We start from the raw sequence: 24,036 nt of genomic DNA, 5'->3' as shown, positions 1-24,036 counted from the left end.
AAAAGAACCACAAAGGATATATACTAGAATGCCGATGGAATTTCTGGTAATTGTCTTGTTCTTTTTAACATTTTCCTAATTCTGTACATTGAACATATTTTAGACCAGATACTTACCGCACAATCAGAAAACAAAGCTGTTTGCTATAACTACTTCTAAAAAGGTCTCCCAAAACTTTAGGGGCATCTTTCCACTGCTGAGTGCAAGAAAGGAGGAAATCCTAACAGGTCCAAACAGCTCTATGACTTCTTTGGTCTTAATCTTAATCTAGGAAAAGCCAAACTCATGAATTAAAGAGGCAAATGTCTTGTTTCTGATAAATGAAACACATTGTCTATACCTAACAATTTAAGGACAGTGATAAAGACGAAGAATAGGATAACCCTACCATATAGAGGGGTACTGCAGTTACTATAGCTAGTAGAGACATTGGAGAGTGGAAAAGAGAGGAGAGGAGAGGAGGGGAGAAGAGAGGAGAGGAGAGGAGGGGAGGGGAGGGGAGAGGAGAGGAGAGGAGAGGAGGGGAGGGGAGGGGAGGGGAGGGGAGAGGAGGGGAGGGGAGAGGAGAGGAGAGGAGGGGAGGGGAGGGGAGGGGAGGGGAGAGGAGGGGAGAAGAGAGGAGCGGAGGGGAGAAGAGAGTAGAGAAGAGGAGAGGAGGGGAGGGGAGGGGAGAGGAGAGGAGAGGAGGGGAGGGGAGAGGAGGGAAGAGGAGGGGAGGGGAGAGGAGGGGAGGGGAGGGGAGAGGAGGGAAGAGGAGGGGAGGGGAGAGGAGGGGAGGGGAGGGGAGAGGAGGGAAGAGGAGGGGAGGGGAGAGGAGGGGAGGGGAGGGGAGAGGAGGGGAGGGGAGAGGAGGGGAGGGGAGGGGAGAGGAGGAGAGGGGAGAGGAGAGGAGGGGAGGGGAGGGGAGAGGAGAGGAGAGGAGAGGAGAGGAGGGGAGAAGAGAGGAGAGGAGGGGAGGGGAGGGGAGGGAAGAGGAGAGGAGAGGAGGGGAGGGGAGGGGAGAGGAGAGGAGAGGAGAGGAGAGGAGGGGAGGGGAGAAGAGAGGAGAGGAGAGGAGGGGAAGGGAGAAGAGAGGAGAGGAGAGGAGAGGAGAAGAGGGGAGGGGAGAGGAGAGGAGGGGAAGGGAGGGAAGAGGAGAGGAGAGGAGAGGAGAAGAGGGGAGGGGAGGGGAGGGGAGAGGAGAGGAAAGGAGGGGAGGGGAGGGGAGAGGAGAGGAGAGGAGGGGAGGGGAGAAGAGAGGAGAGGAGGGGAGGGGAGAGGAGGGGAGAGGAGAGGAGAGGAGAAGAGGGGAGGGGAGGGGAGAGGAGAGGAAAGGAGGGGAGGGGAGGGGAGAGGAGAGGAGAGGAGGGGAGGGGAGAAGAGAGGAGAGGAGGGGAGGGGAGAGGAGGGGAGAGGAGAGGAGGGGAGGGGAGAGAAGGGGAGGGGAGGGGAGGGGAGGGGAGAGGAGAGGAAAGGAGGGAAGGGGAGGGGAGGGGAGGGGAGGGGAGAGGAGAGGAGAGGAGAGGAAAGGAGGGAAGGGGAGGGGAGTAGAGAGGAGAGGAGAGGAGGAGAGGAGAGGAGGGGAGGGGAGAGGAGAGGAGGGGAGGGGAGAGGAGAGGAGAGGAGAGGAGGGGAGAGGAGGGGAGAGGAGAGGAGGGGAGGGGAGAGGAGGGGAGGGGAGGGGAGGGGAGGGGAGAGGAGAGGAGAGGAGAGGAAAGGAGGGAAGGGGAGGGGAGCAGAGAGGAGAGGAGAGGAGGAGAGGAGAGGAGGGGAGGGGAGAGGAGAGGAGGGGAGAGGAAAGGAGGGAAGGGGAGGGGAGCAGAGAGGAGAGGAGGAGAGGAGAGGAGAGGAGAGGAGGGGAGGGGAGGGGAGCAGAGAGGAGAGGAGAGGAGGAGAGGAGAGGAGGGGAGGGGAGAGGAGAGGAGGGGAGAGGAAAGGAGGGAAGGGGAGGGGAGCGGAGAGGAGAGGAGGAGAGGAGAGGAGAGGAGAGGAGGGGAGGGGAGAGGAGAGGAGGGGAGGGGAGGGGAGAGGAGAGGAGAGGAGAGGAGGGGAAGGGAGGGGAGGGGAGAGGACAGGAGAAGAGAGGAGGAAATTATTTTTAAATAAACAAAGTCAGAGTGAGATAGTGGTTGGAACTACCTAGACTCCAGAGTCAGTAAAGAGTGACTCTTAGCTTGGTGCCACCACTTCCTAGCCATCTAACCTTGGGCAAATTACTTGTTCATTCAACAAATATTTACTGAGCAACTGCTGTGTGCCATGAAGTGTTCCAGGTGCAGGTGATGTAGCAGTGAAGCAAGGATACACATAAAGCTCTGCCCTCGTGGAGTTTACATTATAAAGGGGAGACAGATCATGCATTAGACAAACAATCAAAATACATGATTTCTCAGATATCTTAGGTGCAATGTAGAAAAGACTGTTGAAAGCTCAGCTGCCTTATCTACAAAGTGGGATGAAGTGATGGAGTAGTGTGGGGATTCAAAAGTTCACATTTACAGTCTGATCACAGTTCCAAGTTCAACAATGATTAACCATTACTATTCTTTAAATGTTATAAAAGCTAAATTCATCTTTCTTGCCTGCATGGCAAAATGGGGAGTTAATAGGAAACGGGTGCAACCACTGAGACATCACAGAAGCAAAGTGACGAGGAAAATTAAACCAACCATTATGCTGCAGGATCTTGAGTTTTTAGATGGTTAAAACTAAGAACAAAACTTTCCTTACTCTGGGGTTTATCCAACTTCACAAGAAATCAATTACTTCTATCATTTAATAAAAGTAGTATCTGCTCCTTTGGTATGTCCCACTCCAGAATAGAGTTTAGCAAAAAGTGTGATATTGGGATTTTCCTGCAAGGATGCTGCTCCACCAGAATTTTCTCTATCACATCTCCAGGGGTGGCTAGATAACCAAACCACTCTCCTCTGAGTCCACACACTTCTGAGGCCATTTAGGAATCATGAGATTGGATAAGGTTTTCCCAAAGGCTGTTGGAGGCAGACTGTAGACCACCATGTGGATTCCTACCCCAGAATACAAAGGTGAATTTGATCCTTGCCCTGCCACTGGGCCAACAGTTAACATTTCTCCAGGGGAGGAAAGAAATGGCATCCTGGTTGGGGAGAAGCAAAAGTCTTCTAGAAATCATGACTTATAAGCTTTGAATTCCAGCCTCTGGAAAAGAACTCATCAGAAGCTAGAAAAAAGCACAAAGAGATACACATATGTATTTGTATATGCATGTGCCAACAGACACATGTGCAAGAATGTTTTAAATAACTCAGTGTGAGGTTTCAATCAGATCATCCTGGTGTTTCCAAACCAGTAGCTGATAAATGGCAGATCTAGAAGGGGCTAGATGATTTGTTTGCCCTTGACACCAAGAAGGAAAGCTTGCGAGTGGTTTTCCCCTTCCCCATAGGGCCAAGTTTGGCAGAACTCTGCAAACCTGGGAGATGGAAACATTACGGTTTTCTTTGAAGCCCTGCCTATACTCCAGGTAAGTCTTTTCTCTTCTGGGATTGGGATGGCAACAAAAGAGCAAATCACAGACCAAATGCTAAATTCAGAGGAAACCTTCAGGAAGGCTGACTCTCGAGTACTATAACCTTTAAAGGAGAACCCTGTGAGAAGAAGCACAGTGTTAAACTAGAAACAGACAAGAAGAGCCCAAAAGGAGTTTCCAAAAAAGTCAAAGAACATTCTTAGGGGGAAATAATGAAAACTGAAAACAGAAAAAAGTGAGAGAAGCCATGAGGAGGTGCAATTGACCCTTCACCCCCAAAGCACAGTGTCCTGGGAGGGAAAGGGAAGTGACCCAGAGATGCAGGTTCTGCCTATGTTCTGCATAAACTCTCTTTCTTCTGCGCAAATGGGTCAGGCCCCAGACACTCCACACTTCTCTGCACCTCTGTGCCTCTGCTGTGCTGTCCTCACCCCCTGCCATTTTCTCACTTGATCCTGGGGTCTCATCAATCAATCACCCATCAGAAGTCTTTGGAACTTTACCTGCCAACTATATGTACCATTCCCATGGCCCTGGGCATTGCTATCTTGAGTGTTATTTAGTTGGACATGTCCATTTTTCCTACACTCACTGTCCTAAGTTTTTGGAGGTGAGGAACTGTGCATTTCCATACTCCTCACTAGCACAGAACACAATACCTCACTATATCAGGCACTCAGAAGCTGGTCACTGAATGATTTGCATTTTATGAAATAGAGTTTATGCTCATTAGGTCAGTGGGCAGAGTTCATTTTTCATATTAGATAAATGAAGTATATTTAACATTCTGACATTTTTCTCTCTTTTGTGCTTACTTTCTTACTTTCCATGTCTGAAGACCTTGTGTGCCATCAGTTCAGGCATGGAAAGTAGGCTCTTTCTGGAGGGCCTCAGGATCCAGACAAGAACCACACTCTATCCTTTAGGGGGGCTTTGATTATTCCCTCTTCTATGACATTTTTCTTTCTCCCACCCTCTACCTTTCATCCATCAGCAAGTCCTTCCGGCCCTTCTTCCAAACAGATCCTAAATCGTCTGGCCTCTTAACCCCTCTCTTGTTCTCACCCAAGTCCAGGCCACCAATTTCTCTGAGCCATTGTACTGGCATCTGATTTGACTCCCTGTTCCACAGCCCATCTCTGACAATGTGTTAGGATGACCTTCTAAAAATATTAATCAGGTGATAGTATACCCTGGCCCCATATCAAAAATCTCCCATCACAATTCAGAGGAGAAACAAACAAAACCAACCAACCAACCAACCCTGGCTTCCTATCATACATCTCAGTTCATCACACAAATATACTCTGAGTATGGTCATTAAGGCCCTGCATCATCTAGCTGGCCTGCTGGCCTCTCTCCCTGTCTGTCCCAGCCATATAAGCCTTCTGGCTGTGTCCCAACCACATCAATCTAAAACACTCTTTCCTGCTGTCTGTCATATCACTTGGTTTTATTTTCCCCCTGTCACTAATTCCCATAGAAATTTTTAAAATAACCTTTCCATTCATATGCCTGGTTGCTTGTGTTTATGGATGGTCTCCACCAGAATGTAAGTTCTGTGAGGGGAGAGGGTAGGTGAATCTTTCTTGTTTGCTACTATATCTAGTGTACCTAGAAAAATGTCTAGCATGCAGCAGGAGCTTACTAAATATTTCTGAATAGAAGGAAGAATCTTTCTGGGTACAGAGGTAAGATTTACCTAGTAGGGGAGCTCTGGCTAATGTCAATATCAATGCCAAAAGAAAATCTTAGAAATCAAAAATTCAAAGCCAAGACTTCAGAGTCCCAATTGGGATTTATTCTACCCCTTTCTAAAGCTATTTAGCTAAAATTTCCCAGGGGTAAAATAAAGATTTTAAAAAACAACCACAAACTTTTCCTCAAAGATAAAATCAACAAATACAGATCAATCAGTACTGAAAAGCATCTTGCCAAATTCTGAGAACTCTTGGGGCAGTTGAAGCTTTGCTTGGCGTCTAGTCCAGTGTGACCAAGATGGCTTGAATGTTGTGTTAGGTCTTGATGGATATAAAGGTGACTAGAATATGGCCTTACAGAGAGTGTATAGATTCGTAGAGAGACACAGGAGCATGCCTATTGTAGAAAGTGATGAACTACAGGTTAAGTGCTGGATTTTGAGAAGGTTTCCTGGTGAACCACAGCACCTATCCTGGTTAAGGCAGGCAGCCAAGAGATCCTAAGCACCAGAACAACATGCACAAAAGCAAGGTCTCGGCTGGCAGGAAACTCCAGCATACAGTGTATATAAAGTGGGTTATGTTCGATGATCTTGGGACTGTACTTTTCATGTGGTGAAGAGTCTCCTTCTGCATCTTATTTATTTGAATATGAGGTTTTTCCATAGTACTGGGTATATTCACACTTGTCTTCCATAAGCAACAAAATTGTTCATCAACAAAAGTCCCAGTGAATGCAGGAAACAAAGAGAAGGGAAAAGCAAGAATACAGCTTGAGGCCTTTAGGAGTTAACTAAACAGTTCATCTAATAATTAGATAAAGGTTCTAATGAGAATCTCAAAAGTGAGACTGTGTGTTTCTTGTAGAAAGGCATGTGGTTTAAACGGAACCTGGGCAGACAAATCTACTCCTGAATGAAGAAGAGGTGCATTAAGGACAGTATCCAAGGTTTGGAGTTAGAGGGCTCCAGCTTCTGATCACTTTGTATAATTTCTCTTGAGTCTCATTGTCCCATCAGTAAAGAGGGGGAAATCATATCTATCATGTAGAGTTGCTATGGAAACATAAGACACCTTGCACACACAATATCCAGGCTCAGGACCCTCTATGCAAATAAATAAGCTAACAAATCCTCAACAAATTTTTTTAAAAATTACCACATTAAAAACCAACATACTGGATCAGAAACTGGTTATCTAATTATCTAGGATTTAAGGCTCTGAATCTTACTGTTGGGATATCCCTAAGGCCTTCATTGTTTAATCTTGTGTTTGGCTTGGAAAGTGCAGGGAATTAAAAGGAAAAAAAGTCCATAGCAACTGGGATTTGCAGGTATACACTGTTTGGACTTCTCTTAGGAGCTTCCTAGAGAAAAGCCTAAGCATTTGGATAAAGAAGGTACACATCTGGAGTGGCTGGCTTTCACCTGGAAGGCACGTTCTAGGCTCAAGTGCTATCAATCACTCCACCCGAGAGGCAGCTGAGAGGGACCCACCCTACCAAACCTTATGGGCAACTACATCTTCCTAAACTACTATGTAAAATTCATGTCACACTTGTCTGTTCAGAGTCCCACCCTTGGATTTTCTAAGATGTCATTGTATCTTTTATTTTCCCCTAGTAAATTAATAATATTCAAACAATAATCTTGGGATAGTAATGGCTAACATTCTTTGAACCTTGACCATGTTCCATACTCAAGAAAATCACCTCCTCTATCTTGTTCAGGACCCTCAACCATGTAATGGGAAAGGTCAGAGCACTATCCCTCACCACACTTTATACTTACAGAAACTGCTTGAATCTTACAGATGTTACCCAGGTCCCACAGCTAAGAAGAGGTGAAGGTAGCGCTTAAATCAGGTTGGTGCTACGGAACCTTTATTGTAAATTACAACAATGTACAGCTAAGGAAAGTTTTCTCTCTCTAAAGCCAGACTATGGGGCAGGCAGTTTGCTAAAGGGGCTAGCTCTTTTCTCCATTATCTTCAGTTTTCATTTGATAGGAACATTTTTAAGAACTTAGAAGAGATTCCTGTTTCAAGATGGCAGCCTGAGATCCCACTGCAAGTTTTCCCCTGGAGTACATCTGTGTATGCAATAGAAAAATACATCAAATTCATAACCTCCAAGGCTTAAAAACAAAAAGCAGAATTTTCATTTGCCAAGAACCATTGAGGCATCCCTAAAAGAAGGTAAATATTAAGGAAGCCACAGAGTGAAGGCAAAGCACAGAAGCTACCTTCATGATATGTAGGAATGTGTCACAGAAAATCAGCTGACAATCAGAATAATCAGGACCTATCCCAGAAAATCCAGCACTATGAAAAGAAACAGCAAACTTTATCAAACCAAAACCCTCAAAACCCAAGGAAGCCATTGAAGGAGCCATCAGAAAGGAATATGGATATCGACTCATCTCAAAGACATAAAGCACTGTACCCACAAAAATGAGAATAAGGATGCTTCAAGGAGATTTTCATAATAAGAAAATAAAAAAGGAGGAGCCATCAAAGCAAAGGAGGTCAGATATTAGATCTGCCACCAGATTCACTATGATGTGACAGGGAAGATCTGTTTTGCAGATGCAGATGTAACTGCGTGCAGGGAGTGCCAGAACAGCTGGAAACAACCAGGGGACCTACTGTGCAGATGTAGTGGACAACCCACGCTAAAACAAACTCAGATTTCCTGGACAGCATGTTTCCTGCCCAGCACACACCCATCTGAACATTCTGGCCCATGAGCAGCCCCTTACAAATGGAGGCTCCATGAATCTTATATCCTGGATGACATCATGAGAAAGACACAGAGTAATACACTGCTGTTCTTTCAGTCACAGCTATATGTTTTCTTCACATTTTTTATGGTGCCACCTGAAATTTCCCCCAATATTCTCAATGTTTCAGAAGCATTTAGATCCTGTGGTACCTTTTCAGGGAACATTTTCCAAGCCTGACTTCAGAGAAGCAGAGCAGTGAGCTCTTTGAATAAGAAAGTACAAGGTTAAACCATATTATATATTTGTAACTTAAAATTTGCAAAGCACTTCCCTATGCAAGATCTCATCTGAACCCCCACATTAATTGTTTTAAATAGGTAGGGTGTATTATCTTATTTTACAAAACAGCAAATGGAGCCTCCCAGAGGCTGTGACTGTCAGTGATGAACAGAAGTAGAACAGAATCTGAGCTTCCTGATCAAGTATTATTTCTCCATATAGTTCACTGTAATAAGGTTTTGATTCCTTCACCATTAGCTCTAATTCCTTCACAAAATCCTATGGGGTATGTCTACAGGAGGACCACTCTTAACTCCCTTTAGAGTAATTGTATCTAATTGTATCTAACATTTCTCAACACTATAGTCAATTTTTATTCAATCCACAGTCCCTGGTCAACATGTCCTACATTAAAATCCAGAAGACAAAATAAGGCATCAAGAATCCAGCATGAATGCTTCTACTGACCTCCTATCTCCTTGCTTATAAAAAATAAAAGCCATTGCTGAAGCTGACTGTTATATGTTTGAGGAGGGAAAGAAGGCAGCAGATACAAAATAGCCAAAAATAACTTTGGTTCCATCTACATGATATACACAAGAGAAAACTCTGGCAGAAGTTGTCTCTGTTGGCCATAAGCAATTCACCCAGTAGTCTCTCATGCTTCCCCGTTCCTCTGCTCACGTGAGATCATGGATGTACCACCATCCAGCCTTCTCCCTTTAATTTGTCATCCAGTCTTCACAGCTGGCTAGCATGGCTCATGATAGTTCCTGTACTACATTTATGCCACTCTGCATTCCAGAGAATCCCAATTCAAAAACTCTTGCAGAAGCACACACTTAGTGATTCAACCTAGACTACTGGCCCCTACATGGCCTGATAGCATCCACAGTAATATTGTTTTAAAGAACTGCTAACAAGGAACCCAGGGGTGGAAATGATTACATATGGTCCACTCTACAAGTCGAGAGTATGTGGTTGCAATAGCTTGTTTCAGGTCTTGATCTGAGCCTCTTTCCCCGTACCTCTACTGTCCAGTCCTCCGGGGGCCCTGGGAAATGCAAGGATAAGAACAACCAATTTCTCAATGTGGAGGCCTTTTGGTTAAAATATATGTTCAAGTGAGTCTTTTGGAAAGACCACCCTAAAACTGAACCGTAGAGCTGGATCCCATGGAATAAGGAGAGGACACAGGTGCTTTCTTTCCCATTGAACCATCATTGCCAGAAAGCATCAGCCTTCATCCATAGCTAACCCAAGAGAAGGTTGTTTGATGGGTATGTAAATTCTCAAGGACAACTGATGTTCACAGCTGATCATTCAGAGGTCACAAGCCACTTTGTATTAGGTACGCATTTATGCAAACTGTGTACTCCAGCCAGGTATGTTACCTGCCTTTGTGGGCTATCAAGAGAATTATTGAGATGAAACACATAAAAAAACCTACTCATCATTAATGCCCTATGGATAATGGTCAACTCTTCTGTCCCCTCAACCTCACCATTTACCTCCAATATCCCGAATAGAAGGAGAATGGTAAGCACTTCAGAATCTGCTGAGAACCTGTCCTCTGGGTCTCTAATTTCAGAGGCAGTGATAGATGGATAGCAATAGAAAGGCTCAGACCAAATGAGCTGAATATCTTTAACTAGATGAGAGATTTTCATAGTACACCAAGGGTAGGATGGGACAGATACCAAGAGGCAGGGAGTGGGGCAGAGTAGGTTATAGTACTGTAAGCTAGTGGTTTTCCACTGTGCTGCACAGTGGAATCACCTGATGAACTTTAAAAACTACAGATGTCTCTCTCCCAAATATGGACATTCAAATTTAATTGGCCTGAAAAATATCTTGAGCAACCACATCACAGTCAGCCAGAGTTTAAAAATCTCAAAGTGCAAGGTGAGGATGGTTAAGTCAGAACAAAGATCTTTGAGAAAACACCAGACTTTTGAGATGCACCTTGCGCTCCACTGGGCTTTATCAAGAACAGCTTTTTTTCCACCTCCCAGATTGCTGGATGGCATGCACACTGTCACACACACTCTCTCTCTCCTTTTATATACACTAAACAGTGTGACCTTGCAAGAAATTGTTCATATAGATCTATCGCTGGCAAAAGAGGTAGTATAGATTTGGTAATTGTTAGGAGACTTTGACACTACTACTACTACTACTACTACTGTACACATATAGAGAGTGAGAGAGACTTTAACATAGGAGTAGTCTATGGGTGGAGCTGATATCCAGGAACCTGGGAACCCTTCATATGCTTCAAAAACTTCTCTGTCTGTCCATATTCCTTTGTGATCTTAGGAAAAGAAAAGTGCTCCCAGTGCACAAAACCTCCTCTGGAGCAAGTCACTGAGATGGTTTCAAATTTTCTGGGGTGTAACTCAAAAAGCCTTCTTCTCTATGATCCTGAATGAAATTAAAGTAGAATAAAAATGCATAGAAGGAAAATGGTTGGAAGATTCCCCCCACTGCCAACCACCCTTTGTTCTCAGTACTAAGAGTCACTATCTAAATCCCTGGTTTCCCCGAAGACAGAACCACCCTAATTAATATAGTCTGTTTATTCTCTGGAGTTGGCAAAACCTCCTCTAGACCCAGCACTGGTCAGAGCAATGAGAGATCAATCAGGGGCACTGCTCACACTCTGCATTCTATCCAGTGGTACACTCATTCACTCATTCTTCTGTCCATCTCACCATCAGTCATTTGTCCTTTCATTGACTAGCTATTTATTAAGAGCCATTTTCCATACTGCAGCCAGGGGCATCCTTTTAAGCTCACAGGTGGACTGTGTCCCTTCCACGCTGTCTTCCCCAGCTCCCTTTGCCACTGGGGTAAGGAGGAAGCTCCTGTAGGCACATGGCCCCACACTGTTCTGACTGGGCAACATCTATCTGGACCCCATGCTGTTGGCTCAGCTCTGCTGCTTCTCACGTGGGGCCTCTTCCCATGAGACTTCCTCTACCTGGAATTCTCACTTCCTCATCTTTTCTACTTCCACCAAAGATCACAAATGAAATTACAGACCATCAGAAAATTTTCCAGTCATTTCCTGGGTTGTTGGCTCCATGTATATTACTAGAAACTGATCATCTCCCTCCACCTCAGTTGATCTGGGAAAATTTCCTTTTGTCTCTGTCACAGCTCCTGTGACTCTTCCCCAAGTCACAGAGATCATCATTACCACAAGAAGGTGTATGATGGATACCTGGAATCCTTCTGCAACTCTCTTGCATTTTTTTTCTCCTTTTAGTCAAAAAATCAGACCCTCTGACCATTCCTCTGTCAAACAGTCCCCTGATGGTCTCATGAGGCTTTCTGCACACAGATGGAAACTTTATACAGTAGTCCCTAAAGACTATATAAACACCAAAGGCAGAAGAACTAGGAAGATGTTTCCCAATCCAACCAAGAACCAAAAAGGAAAAGAAAATATCAGAGGATTATAGTAACGAGTAGAGGTCTCTCAACTAGTAATCCAACCAAAATTCGACTTGATTTCCTAGACTTGTTAACACACCACAGTGTTCCCCCCTCACTCACACTTGCACGCACACACACACGCACACATGAACACACACACATGTGTACATGTGTACATGGGCATACACACACTGAATACATCAAAGGCAAGAACATAAAATAAACACCCTATAAATTTCCTTGTAGTAATTTAAATGCTGAGACATGAAAAGAGAGAAAGTACTGTTTAAAATCTCTTTGCAGTGAAAGAAAGTCTCAGATACTCAAAAAAGAAAAAGAAAAAAAAACAGCAATGGCAGTATAATTTCTAACATGAAGGAATCTTCAACTTGAGCTATAACCAAGGCCGGGACACTAATGGGACTTATTTTAGGGGAGCTATCTTTGACCCCCATCACCAGGAAGATGTACTGTTAGAAGGAAAGTCTAGAAAGGATATGGAGGAAGGAGCACACAAGTCCTACATGAAATGTTTCACCCTTTCATATTTGAACATCTCCTGAAATTCCTCTGGGGAGTCCTCTCTCTCCCACTGCATGCAGGGTGGTCATCCTAGGGTCTGTACATCCAGGGGTCCTCCCTATGAGAGATCTAAAAGGCTCTCCTGCTTCCTGACAAACTGGAAACCAGGAAGCACCTCCAACAGCATGAAAGGTGGTACAGGGTGCAAGATGGGGGATAGGAGGGCCCTAGAGGTCAAGAACAACCCCGTTATGGAGAGGAGGAACACCAGGCCTCCAGACCCCAGGTCCTCTAGGTCCCCCTACTCCCTCCCAGTGCAGAACCTGTTGCAGGATATCACAGAGCTTTCAGAAGCCTCTTCCCAAACACTGAGGTTACTAAAAGCAGACCTGGGTCAAGCTGCCCACACTTGTCTTTCCCAGTCACTCCAGCCTACAAGACCTTCCTCCAAACTCCCAAAGCCACTACGGTCCCTGTCACTCATCTGCACTGGTTAACGGAATACTATTGTGCAGTTGCCCCATCCAATTGTGTCTGTCTCCTTACTCCCAAAGAGACTGCAAAGCCACCCAAGGTAGGGTCTTGCCTTTCACCTCTTGGTATTCTAGATCACATGGTTCCTAGCATGGTGAGGACTCAGGAGAGGTCCAGGAGTCCCTTTGAAATAACACGTTTGTTAAGCAGATAAGAAAACCGTCTAACAGATATGCTATGCTTTTTAAAGTCTCCCTTCTAAATTATAAAGAAACTACTAAATAAGGACCTAATGTCTATTTCTCCGTGGTGTCTGGATGTGAAAACAGGATGTGAAAAAAAAAAATGGTAAGGAACTCCCTGAGCAGGAGGGACTCAGAGGACAGAAGTGGACAGTAGATGGCAGTCTGTCCCTGTGTCAGAAATGGTCACAGAGATCATACACTCTGCAGGGAGGCAGGAGGGAACAGCAGTGCCAGGAGGTGGACTCACCCTCCCCCACCTGTGCTGACTGCAATCATGAGCAGAGACATTTCTGAAAAGTGCCCCATGAGCTGGTACTCCTACACATCCTCCAAGGCCCAGCATCTGTCCCCCATAGCACACATCTGTCCCCAAACTTTCCCTAAGTGGAATCAAGGGCTTGCAGTATCAGGGCTCTGAGTATCCATCACCCTAACCCCGGGATGGCCCTGGAAATCCAAGAACACTAAAACCACCGGCACAGGGCTCACCTTTTCCCCATGACCTATCTGTCTACCAGCTTAGACCTTGAGGCCAGCATCTCATTCATCTTTGCATCTTCTCCAATATCTAGCACATGGCCACCAACAGGACACTTGCTAAATCATCTTTACACATGTTTTAAACTGTTTTCTGAGTATCCAAAGAGGGATTACTCTAATTCATGTGCAATGACACCAGATTCCTCCCATGACCAAGAGTTCAAATTTGCAGAATTAGGCAGGCTAAGACATGGGGGAGAGAGGGCTCAAAAAAGAGCAAGAACATGCTTTTCCTGAGAGCAGGCAGTGAACATTCAGGACCTCAGCCTTGGAACAGACAAAAAGAGAGACACAAGAGAAAACAGCTCTGATCCCTTGGCAGGGTGCACCTCCTCTCTGAGCCCTATCTCTGGGGACTGTCCTATTACTGCTGCACAATAGGAGCTCACTGGCCATTCCTATATTCATTCACCCAACACATTTCTGTGGCAGACACTAGCCCAAGTGTTGGGGGACAAAAAGATGAAAAGAACAGATCTCTTTCTTTGCAGAGCTCATATTCTATTGAGAAGATAGGAATGCAAATAAAACAGGGATGCTAAGTGGTATAACACAGGGAGGCTGGGAAGGGAGCCCTCAGTTCTCTGAGGGAGTGCAGGGGGCTTCCCAGGAAAAGTAATGGTTAAGCAAAGATTTAAAAAGATGATTCTAATATCACTGCTGAAGATAGAGGGATAAGCATTCCAAACACAGCATATACAACATATCCTCCAATGCCATCTTAAATTCAAGAATAGGTACCTATTTTGACCACTCCCATCATTTTGCAATCAGGACATTTCTCTCTACGTGTAAGTCATTTGAGCCTTCTCCATCTTATCTATCCAGATTTTTCTACAAGGCTTTGATTCTCATAATTTAATGAGAAGGCAAGAAAGACTTCAGCAATCATCTAAGGCAGTAACTCAATGTTCTTATTTAACGGAGAGGAAAGTGGGAGGTGGTATGTGCCTCAGGGACGTCCCCCAACTGTCGTCAGTTTCTGGTAGAGATAGAAGTGGAATCTGGTCTCCTTGCTCATAGTTTGGGATCTTTCTGATCTAGCTTATGAATTCAGCTTCCCACAATTTTATGCCACATCAACCTCTCCCCATGCTCCCAGCTCCCCATCCAAGACCCGCCACAAACCTGGCAAGCATGCTTCTTCAGCACTTTATAAACATGCACTCATCCATATGTTCAATAACTTATCTGGCATCACATCACTTCATTTCCTCCTCCACTCCCTTCACATTTCTGTACGCAAGTCCTCCAGGCCAGCAGGAATACCTGGAAATCCCAGGGATGGGGCTTAGAGGTGGAGGGAGCCACATAAGGACATCTGGATGGTCACAATGGGCAGAGTCCTTTTGACCAGTTAGTGAATCCAACTCCTCTGGATGGAGGCCCATGGAAGGAAAGTGATCCACTCAGAGTCACACAGCTACTCTGAGTCCTCTGCAGCGGGGAATGTGATGAAGCAAATCATCTGGGTGTCAAGTGGCCTGGGCATCTTCCCACCCATGGGACACACGTGTTGTGAAATCAGGTGCATTTCAGAGCTGTGTCTTCCTCTTGAATTCTGTGTAAGGACCTTGTGAAGCATCAGGAGCAGGTCCGTGAGGCACAGAATGGAACTGATCCCAGATGGAGAACTTCAAACATAGTCTCCAAGGGAACACTTGGAGCCAGAGGGGGAGAATATTTTTAAATACTGGGGGCTTAAAACTAGCAGAGAGGGAGGTGTGGGAAATGGCCAGAATGTGGCTATCATTTAACACAAACAAACAAACAAAAACCAAGGTTGTAAGTCAAAGGGAAGAAGAAAAGTGTTACCCTAGATGTCAAATTTTTAAACAAAGTAAATTTTTTTTTGATCATCTACAATCTAAAAATCTAATAGTTGTTAAATTAGTGTTGCATAGTTATTTGCCCAATGCAAATGTGTTAAGCAGAAGAATGCAATCATCTCTCATTAATTGTCTTGATGTATGTGGTAGTGTTAGTAGGGATATTGGTCCAGGAATAAATAACAAGAACTTCAGTCATTCTCACTGAAGAAAGCAATGGCCATCCCAAGAACCCCTTTGGTTTCCCTACTTCTGGTACTACCTAGAAAGTAGCATGCAGAGCAAACACCAGGGCTGGAGGATTCTACAGCTGCTCTGATTTGCATCAAACATAACCTAGGAACCTCAGTCCTTTGCAGCAACCCCTGTCCTGAAACCACCCAGTTAGAAGTCAACTTAACTTTGGCCCCAGTCTAAATGGTGTGTGTTCCCTAGCCTAACAAGGAAACCATTTTCTGAATTCTCTCTCTCCATTCACATTCTCTTGTATTTAGATCCTATGCGATCTTCATCCCAGGGCTCAAGAATGCTAGGACCTACCACCTCTTGTGGGCGTGTGGATCAAAACCAGATGTTCAGCTCCCATCTTATAGAGTTTACAAGGAGGCAATTGTGGCTTAAATCAATACCCACATTCTGGAAGGGCAAATTCCCTTGTCAACAGAAGGGGAAGTAAAGGGGAGGGCTGATGGCAGCTAAGACAGATCTGACACATGCTTGCCAGGAGGTGGCTAGAAAACCTAAACATTTGTCTTGCACATGAAAAAGAACCTTTGGTGGAGCAGGTTACTCTGTGGGGTGACAACCTTTGCAGAAGGCTATCGAAGCAGCTCCCATCTGGATGACATCACAGAATATAAAAAGCAGAACCAGCTGGCAGATTTCAGGAGAGAAAGACAGCATATGGATATTTAGTTGTGAGACTCTGGATATATCACTTAACCTCATATCACCTCAGTATGCCCACCTGTAAATGGGATTATTTGAGGCATTGAGATAATGCCATGTAATATTTATAATAATGCCTGGTATCCAGTAAGTACTCAAATATTCACTATCATCATCACTACCATAATCATCAATCATCTAAAAGGTGGATGCTTATCTTAGAAACACTGACACCAAAAGATATTTGAGCAGAAGCTGAATCATTAACACCTGGTGTACCAGAAAGCCAAAAAGCTAACCCCTTCCAGTCCTGCACACTGCATACTGTGCAGGCTAAGCCAATGTCTTGAATGATCTTGGCCAAAACAAAACACTCAATGTCCTTTTTGCCTTTGAGTTAGCCATTCCACAAAGATAATAAACAGGAGCTCAATAGGTGTATGCCAAGGCATGCTCCAATTGAGGCCTATGAGCACTGAGGAAGGGGCTATAGTAGAATCTTAGGTGGTGGAGCTGGAATGGGATTTTGAGATCCTTTCACTTTTAGGTAGGGAAATCCCAGCCTGGAGAGATGTCTAATTAGTGACAGAACTTAGTCCCCAGCCAGGTGCTTCACCTCCAAATCTGTAAGCCCCCTGCTGCTTAAGATCACCTGTCCTGGAGGTTTCTGAGATCACTTATGGGATATGACTCCAGCATCTCCAGCTTTAGTATGCTCAAGATCTTTACTTCTTTCCAAAATCCCTGAGTGAACAAATTCATATGATTTGGGGATCGGCAAATGTCTTCTCTGGAGATGTTGCTAGATAATGAGCAATCACAACAGACCACACCAAATTTCACTTCAAAATCTAATCTCCAGCTAAACCATAGTCAGAGTCAGAGGTTTGTCCTCTGAGGATACCCAGAGTCCTGGCCAGACCTCAGTGGTCCCCAATATTATGAATAAGACCAGGGCACAGAACAGGGTATAGACATCAAATGCATCCTGAACATGTGGGGGAGGGGCAGGAGCAATCTTTAATCCCTTGGTATTTTTTAGGTAAAATGAAAGGCTGCTTCATGGAAAAACATCAATGACAACAAAAAATGAAGCTCTGAGCACATCTACATGTGCTCCCACAGGTTCAGAAGTGAGTGCTTTAAAAGTTTTTTTTTTTTCTTCTTCCTATCCAGATTTGATCTTAACATAAAACTGTCTAGGCAAGGAGGAGGTAGTATTGACACTGGCCTCATCTTTAAAAGCTCAAAATCCTCAAATACAAATGATTTCAAAAAAGCTGCTCCCAAATTTTTCATGAGGAGGCCGACCTGCAAGAAGCAATACAACAATCCAATATGAGCCAGGTGCCCTACCTGTCACCCATAACATAAGCTCTGCAAACACCTCATGCCCACCCAGGACAACTCCTGGGCTCATGTGTCCCTCAGCATGTGTGTGTGTGTGTGTGTACACAAACACACAGGGTCTCTCCTTTCTCTGTACATGCCGGTCCCTGCACAAAGTACACACAAAGTACACACAAAGTACACATAGAGCTTATCAACAGCACCACACAGGTCTTAAGCTTGTCTCCAGTAGAAGATTTGGTCCCTCTCCAACAAAGTCAATTTTAAATAAAACTAAATCCCAAATCCTAGCAACGGTCATTAGTTCAATATCCCCATCTCAGAAATGGTCTGCCTCATTAAAGAGTAAAACAGCAGCTGGCGAAGTCTGGAAGCAGGGTGGTGGGTTTTAGAGATTCTCTGTGTCAGGCGGAATCCCCTCCCTCCACTTCCAGCCAGCACATGGATTTATATCCCCTCCATTTGAGGTGGGAACCCTATAACTGCTCAGGAAAAGGTCTGGGGAAGCCTGCAGCCCGCTGCCGCCTGCTCAATTAGGCGTCCTGGATAGAGGGGAAGAGGAGAGGCCTGAACATCTGATACATCTGGGAGTAGAACTGCAGAGATGGGAAATGTTATGTAATTAAACTCTGCTGGCCTGTCCCGCTTGGGGAATGTGAGACCCATCAGCAGTGACCTCTTCCAATCAACTTAATTGGTCCAATCTCGCCAAGAAAAGCAACAGAATTGGTTTAGTGCCTCATGGAAATAGCTTAGCTCCTGACTATTTATGGCCACCGAACTCAAGGATGGGAGCCTTGACTCTGAGCCAGGAGTTGACAGCATGTGCTAACTTCTGGGAGGACTAGGAGGTTTCAGTGCCTCTGTGTCTCCATCTTTGTCTCCAGGGAAAGTGGCCGTACCCAACTTGCATGAGCATTTCACAAATCCAAAGGCCAGACCTGTGTCTTTCCAGGCAGTCCTGCCTGCCAAGGACTGATAGTCTAGAGAAAACAAACACTGATAGTAATACAGGGTGACTGGACTTTGCTTCTCTTTTATTCAAAGGATGGCTATGCCAGGGACGATTACTATTTTCTCTGTTCTCAAAGTCACATTTGTTTTGTCATTGTGATCTGCCTAGCTGATGTTAAAAAACAAAACTAGGAAAATGTCTCTGAACTAGTAGGTGATTCCTTCTTTTGAGTAGACTGGAGACATTGCAGCTTTCCATCAATTAAAAATCTAGGTTTGGCTGCCTCCAAGTTAGAAAATGAATAAACTAAGGCAGTCAAAGAAAGCTTTGTTTACACACTGGGTGAGTAACAGAGACGCAGTGGCCATCAGGACTACTGGCTTGCATTGTAAAAGGGAAGAGGCAAAGAATCCATTTTCACAATGACTTACAAAATGCCAGCACATGTGTCCAATTAGATTTCATCACTATATAGCTTTGTACAACAAAACACATCAAGTTTTTTTTCTTTTCTATATTTTTATTTTTATATATTTTTATATTAAACTATACTTTAGGTAGCTCCTTTCCCATTTGTTATTTTAAAAATCATCTTGTGCAGATTTGTTCTCAAGAAACAATTTTTTTAAACACTTATTGTGGTGTTATGTTGTTTTACAGAGACTTGTTCCCCTGAGTAGTCATACCTACCAGCTTGATATAATGATAAAAGCATAAATGTGACAACCTGTATTTATTAGGTTTCTAAATGTGCCAAACTCTTCTCTCTGCATTTGATATGTATTAACATTTCTGGCAAATATTATAGCCAATGCAGCATTATCTATTCTGCATTAATAGGCTACACTTATTTCTTTTTTCTTTTTTTTTTTTTCTTCTTTTTTTTATTGATTGTTCAAAGAAAAGGGGAGTGAACTGGCCTTCTCATGGAGTCATTATCAACTTTGCTATTGGACAAAAAGAGAAATGGAGGGTCAGAGATATGAGAAAAGCTTTTCAAAGTTCCAAATTGGCAGAACTGGACTAAAATCACAGTACTCCTTCCCAGCAGAGAGTCTTCCACTGCACCACACTGTCCTATGAAATATCTGCCACTAGACCTTCTGCCCAATGGTCAAGTCCTATAACATCTGTCTCCTACAGAGATGAATTTTCCTAAAAGATAAGATGGTACCTTAAAACAACACAGCTATAATTGCATGGAGTCAAAAAAATCTGATGAGTCAAATAAAGTTGCCCTCATATAATTAGAGCCTAAAAAAAAATGAAGGTCCTTATGATTTGGTCCAGAAAGGTGAATATGTGCCTCCTCTTTCCCTTCCCTGACCCAGTTACCTCACCAGTTATATCAATATATGACCTCAACTGAGCTTCTCCTTCCCCTCGCTCTCCAAAACATACAGCTTCTCTTTTATCTATACCTTTTTTCTTAAAATACATATCTGAGCATCTAAGACAATTTTCATTCTTCTTTATATACACAGAATTCCTGCAAAAAACAGTCACTGAATTCCTTTACAAGAACCAGAATATGTATCCCTCCATCCTTCTGATGATTTTTCCCCCAGTTCCTTTAGTCCTCAGCTTGCATGTTCTTGCAGGTGGACACACACACACACACACACACACACACACACACACGTTTTAAATTCAGCCCAGAAAACATCAAAGATGAACAAACACTCCCTGTCCACACCGTTCCTGAGCACATTTCACTCTTCTCCAGCTCCAAGTACTCCTGCTCTGAAGGAGGCACTACACATTCAGAAATTCAAATCTTCAAATGGATAAGGACCTGCATTTCTGATTTAGAATCCAGCACCTTCCAATTCTCAGACAAACTCCCCCTACAAGAACCACTGGCATCTACCAGTTCCCTCCCAACCCACAAAAGAATATATTATCCTTTATCTTTATGCCCCTTTTTACAAAGCCACACATATATTTCTAGCCAGCTTTTATTTGGTCCCCAAGATCCCCAAAGATCTCTAGAAGTTGAATTATGGACCTTAAAGAAATCTTGACAGGCACTGAGTTCTCTTCATTCCTGGAAAAAACTCAGCAGCCAGTTGAGCCCTGAGAAGGAATTTTTTCCAGGGCAGTTTGCCATGCCTAAGTACCCAGAAGTAGGCTGAACATCCAGTAGGCATCCTATTAATCTTAATTGATAATCAATATTAATTGGTGATAGTGAATGCACCTATTAAAAGAAAGCTGTTATAGGACATTATACAACATGCAAACCTACCACTGTGCATGCAAAACATATTCCTCCACTCAGTCTACTCCTGTGTACACATCCCTTTCTGTTTCCCACCCTGAGCCAAAACACAAACACAGTTCCCCTTAAATATACATCACTCATTCTAAGCCTTCTCCAATTCTTTTCTTTTTGGAAGGCAGGGAGGATAAAAAAGCAAAGACCAACCCAGTATCCTTCCCTTCAGTGCCTCATTTCTCCATCAAGAGTGTCTGAGCCCATACTTTTCTAACCCCCACGTGTACAAATGCCATGGCAGCCAAATTCCACACCCCAGGCTCATAAAGTTCACACTCTACTCTCCTCAAATACCCCCCCCACATCCCTTTTGTAATCCTCCGTCCATTCTTCCACACAAGTCCACCTTTCAAGCACCACACACAGCCACCCTCCCACACCACACCCACTCCATGTGTCTGTGCAGGCATGCACAAGCCATCTGTCCTCAGCACACTGCACCTCTCCTCCAGCTCTGACACTCTTTGTAGGCACGGATTTCTCATTAGCTGCACCTATGTCCTCACAAGCTCCCATCTCCCGCTTTGCACACAGATGCCCATCCAACAGCCCCTGCCCTGACTGCACACCTCCAAGTCCTTGCAGAGTAGGATGGAGCACCACCCCATATATTTACTCTCACACAGAGAGACTCTGGGAAACCCAGAACCAAATCCTCTAAGTCAAGCTTCAACCTCACCAACACAAAATCTTACATGCTTTCCCTACAGCAAAGGCCCAAAGACTTTTCAATTCCCTCTCATACTATTTACAGGAACCTACTTTTCTTTTTCTCTTCCCCCTGCTCCAAACGCCATACCCAGGTCTGTGAGTTTGAGATCAAGGCAAAAGCAGTTGGATTTTTATCCCGAAATTCTACATCTCCACTTTCTTTGTGAAGCACGTCTGGGAAGAGCTGCGGACAGGAGCGGGGCAGGCTGTTAGCTGGAGAATTTCAAATGTTGTGAAAACAGAACTGATTGAAAAGTTCCCTCTATGTTACAAGTGTCTCCCTTCATGAGTGCGCTTACATACTTTCCTGGCATGTTTTTTAGAGGGTGGGAGAGGGCATCTTTTTACTAAAAAAGCAGGTTCTCCATCAGACTCTGGGAGTAACACCCACTCCTGATATGTTCCCTCCCCTCCCCCACCAGGCCCCCGCCCCCACTTCTTCTCACACATAAACAAGTCTGCTGGCGCATAGTCTCCAGCTCCAAGCCGGCACTCGCTAGGGCTGCGCCCTAGTAGCTGCTTCCACGCTGACTCTGAACCTGCCACCAGCTGCCAGAGGTCGAGGCCAAATGGTCTTTTGGGTGTTTTTCTCACCTGGAAACACCCATGGCTCAATTCCAAAGAGAGGGACCCTTTCTAGTCAACAGTGCCCATTCTATTCAGCGCAGGGGTCTCAGTGCAGTGTATCTGAAGCGCAAAGGAGGAACGCAGCAAATTCCCGCAAAGCAGCAGCGCCTCCTGGACCAGCACCCACTCGCGCTCGAAAGCAACAAGCAGAGTCCCTATCCCCCTTCCAGCTCCTTGGCCACCCCAGCCCTTCTTTCCTGCACCTTCAGTTCTCAAGCGTGCCAAATTTCATTAGGAAAATCCATCCAATAGAGTTCTGGGGCAACGGGGCAGTTTGGTCTTTTGTAGGTTCTTGTAATTCCGACTTAGCTCCACGGATCCCCAAGTCTCCCAGCTTTCCCATCGGAGTTCCTAGAACTCGCTCGCTCCCGAGAAACTGCGAAGAGACGGACAGAGATGGCCGAGCCCTGATGCTCACCGCACCCTGGCGGGGTCCCAGATGTGCGGGCAGAGCGGGAACTCCAACATCTGCTCAAAGACCCGGGGTGGGAGCTGACCAAGATGAGCCCAGGGCTTTTTTGGAGAAAAGATTTCTGGAGACTCCAACGTAAATATGTGGCGCGGGACGCGAGTCCCAACTCCACAAACTGGGAAGCGAAGGTCCAGGTTCTGAGCTTTGGGCCCCCCCGCCCCCACCCCACGCCCTGGCCAGCACCGTGGCAGGGCCTGAGGAAAATCCCGCTCGGTGGCTAGCAGGGTGCAGGGCGCGTGCCGGGAGCTGCCGCGGCGGCGGCATCTTCCGTCTCTTTCGGGCGGATCTGTCTGCTGCCCGCTTTTGTTATAGGATGTGCAGGGAGCTTTCTCCGAGGAGAATATGGGTTGTAAGAGTTGGAGGTGGGGAGTCCTATTGAATCCCTTTCCTGCCCTTCCACGGTCCCCATTTCCCCCTCGCCTCCACTCCCCGTTTTTCAAGTCTAGTCCCTTAAACCTGATCACTTTCCCAGACTGAGGGCGGCTTCTTGGGCAGCCAAGGGATGAGAGGGAGGAGAAGGTGGGGAGGGGTGCCTGTGTGCGTGTGCGTGTGCGTGTGCGTGTGTGTGTTTGTAGTGGGGTGGCTGTAGTTGCGCCTCGGCCTGGGCAGATCCCAGCGCAAACTTTGGGGGAGGCTCAAGCCAGAGAAAGTAAGTGCCTGCGGTAGGATGGGGGTGGGGTGGGTGCAGAGTTGGGGGCCCCCCCGGCATTGGCCCACTGGAAAATCCCCACACACGTGCCCTCCCACCCACTCCCTGACCTGCCCACCCAATGTGCCCGCCGCCTCCCCTTACCGTGGCAGAAGTAACCATGGCATCCGTATGACTATTTCCAGGGACGTCGACATGAAGAGAAAGGTAGACGTGAGCTGGGTCATTCAAAGTCTCCCCCACCCCGCCGCAGCCACTACCCAGCAGGGGGAAAATGAGAGAAGAAAGAAAGAAGAGGGGAAGAAAGTTGCGCCGGGCTCTCTCTCAGGGCGGTGCGCAGAGCTGCTCGGTAAGGAGAGGAGCCTTCAACTCTGAGTCCCGTGAACATAATCTGCGCGGTTATAACCAGCCAACCCGGCCAGATGGCTCCGCGCTCAGCGCCTTAACCCCTTACGCGCCGCGGAGTCCGCCCCCGCGTCCCGCTTGAAGTGCGCCTCCCAGGCCCGCGCCCCAGCGTCCTCCGATTTCTCTCCCGCTACCAGTTCAAGGACCATGTCATTTTTCCAAGCCCCTCTTAAAACAAAATAAACCAAAACGAACTTCCAAATTAGTAGTATTCTTCAGTACCTACTACCCTTGATTTCTCTCTTAGCGATGGGGGGGGGGACACAACGAAACATTTGACTTATCACTATATTTTACATGTTAATACTTCAGCCTCTCTTGTTTGTTCTTTTTCTTTAAATTTTTTCTTGTCGTTTTTTTTAATTTAAGATTTTCTTTACAAGGTTGAAGGGCCTTTCTTGCTCCCTTGCTCAGACGGGTCGAGTCTGAACCATAAACTCCTCCTCCAAACCTCAGAC

The 24,036-nt window shown here is 45.4% G+C and overlaps 1 protein-coding gene across 2 annotated transcripts in view; it reads right to left on the bottom strand.

The window, feature by feature from the left end:
- NTF3 (neurotrophin 3) overlaps positions 1 to 23,731 on the bottom strand; it is a 64,513-nt gene extending 40,782 nt beyond the window's left edge. Inside the window, exon 1 of one of the 2 annotated variants that reach the window (XM_081311570.1) lies at positions 23,318 to 23,731. In XM_081311570.1, the coding sequence (XP_081167696.1) occupies positions 23,318 to 23,335 (18 nt within the window). In that variant the 5' untranslated portion in view covers positions 23,336 to 23,731. Of the gene's footprint in view, positions 1 to 22,255; positions 22,565 to 23,317 lie in introns of those variants that run through there. The other variant, XM_081311571.1, reaches the window with a different exon arrangement.
- Positions 23,732 to 24,036: the final 305 nt, after the last annotated feature.

This window comes from Spermophilus citellus (assembly GCF_964194105.1).
Source record: "Spermophilus citellus genome assembly, chromosome: 10".
Classification (NCBI taxonomy): Eukaryota; Metazoa; Chordata; class Mammalia; order Rodentia; family Sciuridae; genus Spermophilus; species Spermophilus citellus.
The sequence above is the reverse complement of the archived record's forward strand: the minus strand, read 5'-3'. Positions and strand labels throughout refer to the sequence as shown.